The 1,757-nt window shown below is 49.1% G+C and overlaps 1 protein-coding gene across 1 annotated transcript in view; it reads right to left on the reverse strand.

Annotated features, from left to right (window-relative positions):
* Positions 1 to 709: 709 nt before the first annotated feature.
* LOC111646391 (chromaffin granule amine transporter-like) overlaps positions 710 to 1,757 on the reverse strand; it is a 7,578-nt gene continuing 6,530 nt past the window's right edge. Inside the window, exon 5 of the mRNA XM_023395866.2 lies at positions 710 to 1,041. Coding sequence (XP_023251634.1) covers positions 725 to 1,041 — 317 coding nt within the window. The 3' untranslated portion in view covers positions 710 to 724. The remainder of the gene's footprint in view (positions 1,042 to 1,757) is intronic.

Below are 1,757 nucleotides of genomic sequence, written 5' to 3' on the forward strand. Positions count from 1 at the left end.
AGGAGAGGAGGAGAGAGGAGAGAGAGGAGGAGAGAGGAGAGGAGAGAGGAGAGAGGAGAGAGGAGGAGAGAGGAGAGGAGAGAGGAGAGAGAGAGGAGGAGAGGAGAGAGAGGAGAGAGGAGGAGAGAGGAGAGAGGAGGAGAGAAGAGGAGAGAGGAGAGAAGAGAGGAGGAGAGAGGAGGAGAGGAGGAGAGAAGAGGAGAGAGGAGGAGAGAGAGAGGAGGAGAGGAGAGAGAGGAGAGAGGAGGAGAGAAGAGGAGAGAGAGGAGAGAAGAGAGGAGGAGAGAGAGGAGAGAAGAGAGGAGGAGAGAGGAGAGAGGAGGAGAGAGGAGAGAGGAGGAGAGAAGAGGAGAGAGGAGAGAAGAGAGGAGGAGAGAGGAGGAGAGGAGGAGAGAAGAGGAGAGAGGAGGAGAGAGAGAGGAGGAGAGGAGAGAGAGGAGAGAGGAGGAGAGAAGAGGAGAGAGAGGAGAGAAGAGAGGAGAGAGAGGAGAGAGGAGGAGAGAGGAGAGAGAGGAGAGAAGAGGAGAGAGAGGAGAGAAGAGAGGAGGAGAGGAGAGAGAGGAGAGAGGAGGAGAGAGGACAGAGGAGGAGAGAAGAGGAGAGAGGAGGAGAGAGAGAGGAGAGAGGAGGAGAGGAGGAGACAAAGCAATGAACCAAGGAAATAAGAGGGAGAGGAGACATAATATCAATCATTTGAATCAGTAATGAAACTGATGATTATTGATTATTGATTGGTGATGTCAGATAAAGCTCGTCCTCCACCCACTGCAGCGTCCGTGGTCTCGTTGACCTGCAGGTCTGTGGTCTGGTCCGTGGTCTCGGGGTCAGAGGTCGGCTCAGTCCTGAAGGTGGAGTTGTCAAACAGAGACACCAGAGGAGGGAGGGAGGGCTGGAGGTCTGACCCAGGGGAGGGGGACTGAGAGGGCGACGTGCCCGGCCGGGATGCACCGTGGCTGGGCAGCGGGAGAAGGGAGGGCTGGGCAGTCTGAGGCTCTGGACTGGGATGCTCCATAGCGTAGAGGAATGTGGGGATGATGGGAACTGTGGGAGGAGGCGGAGATTGATTCATTGATTAGTTAAAATAAAATTAATTCACTCCTTAAACTTTTGCCCTTTTAAACCGAACTCAGTTTTTATGTTTTTTAATTTACACTTCACTGGATGAGACTGTGTCCAGATCTTTACTTTCTAACAAAGTGGATGTAAACGTCTGAATAAATTCTTTTTACAATTCCTGTTTTTAATGTCTATTAAAATATATAATAAAGGAAATGCCTCTACGATTTTCAAGGAAATCAATTCCCTAGATTTTTACTCCTCCACGCCAGCGGCAGGCAGAGCGGCGGCCATTTTGTTTTCAGGTTGTCCGTCTCATTCCCGTGAACACGATATCTCAGTGACGCCTTGATGGAACTCTTTCTAATTTGGCACAAACATTCACTAGGACTCAAGGATGAACTGTTTAAAGTTTGGTGGTCAAAGGTCAAAGGTCATGGTGACATCACAAAAGCTGGTTTTGGCCTTGTGAATCTTGGGAACACAAAGTGTTTTGGCGGAGGCCTACAACCACGAGGTGGTGACTCTAGTGTTGGGTTTTAAGGAAAGTGGCTGTACCAGCTGAAACATGTCATGGATCAATAATAACAGAAATAATAAACTTCTGTATCATTTTCTTTACACAGTAGAAACATTATTGACCATCAAACGTCAGACAGGCTTTAGTTTGGGGTTAAATGATGCATGTCCACAGGACACAG

Source organism: Seriola lalandi, unplaced genomic scaffold, assembly GCF_002814215.2.
Source record: "Seriola lalandi dorsalis isolate HSWRI2012SDOR001 ecotype SW California unplaced genomic scaffold, Sedor1 jcf7180002054970, whole genome shotgun sequence".
NCBI lineage: Eukaryota > Metazoa > Chordata > Actinopteri > Carangiformes > Carangidae > Seriola > Seriola lalandi.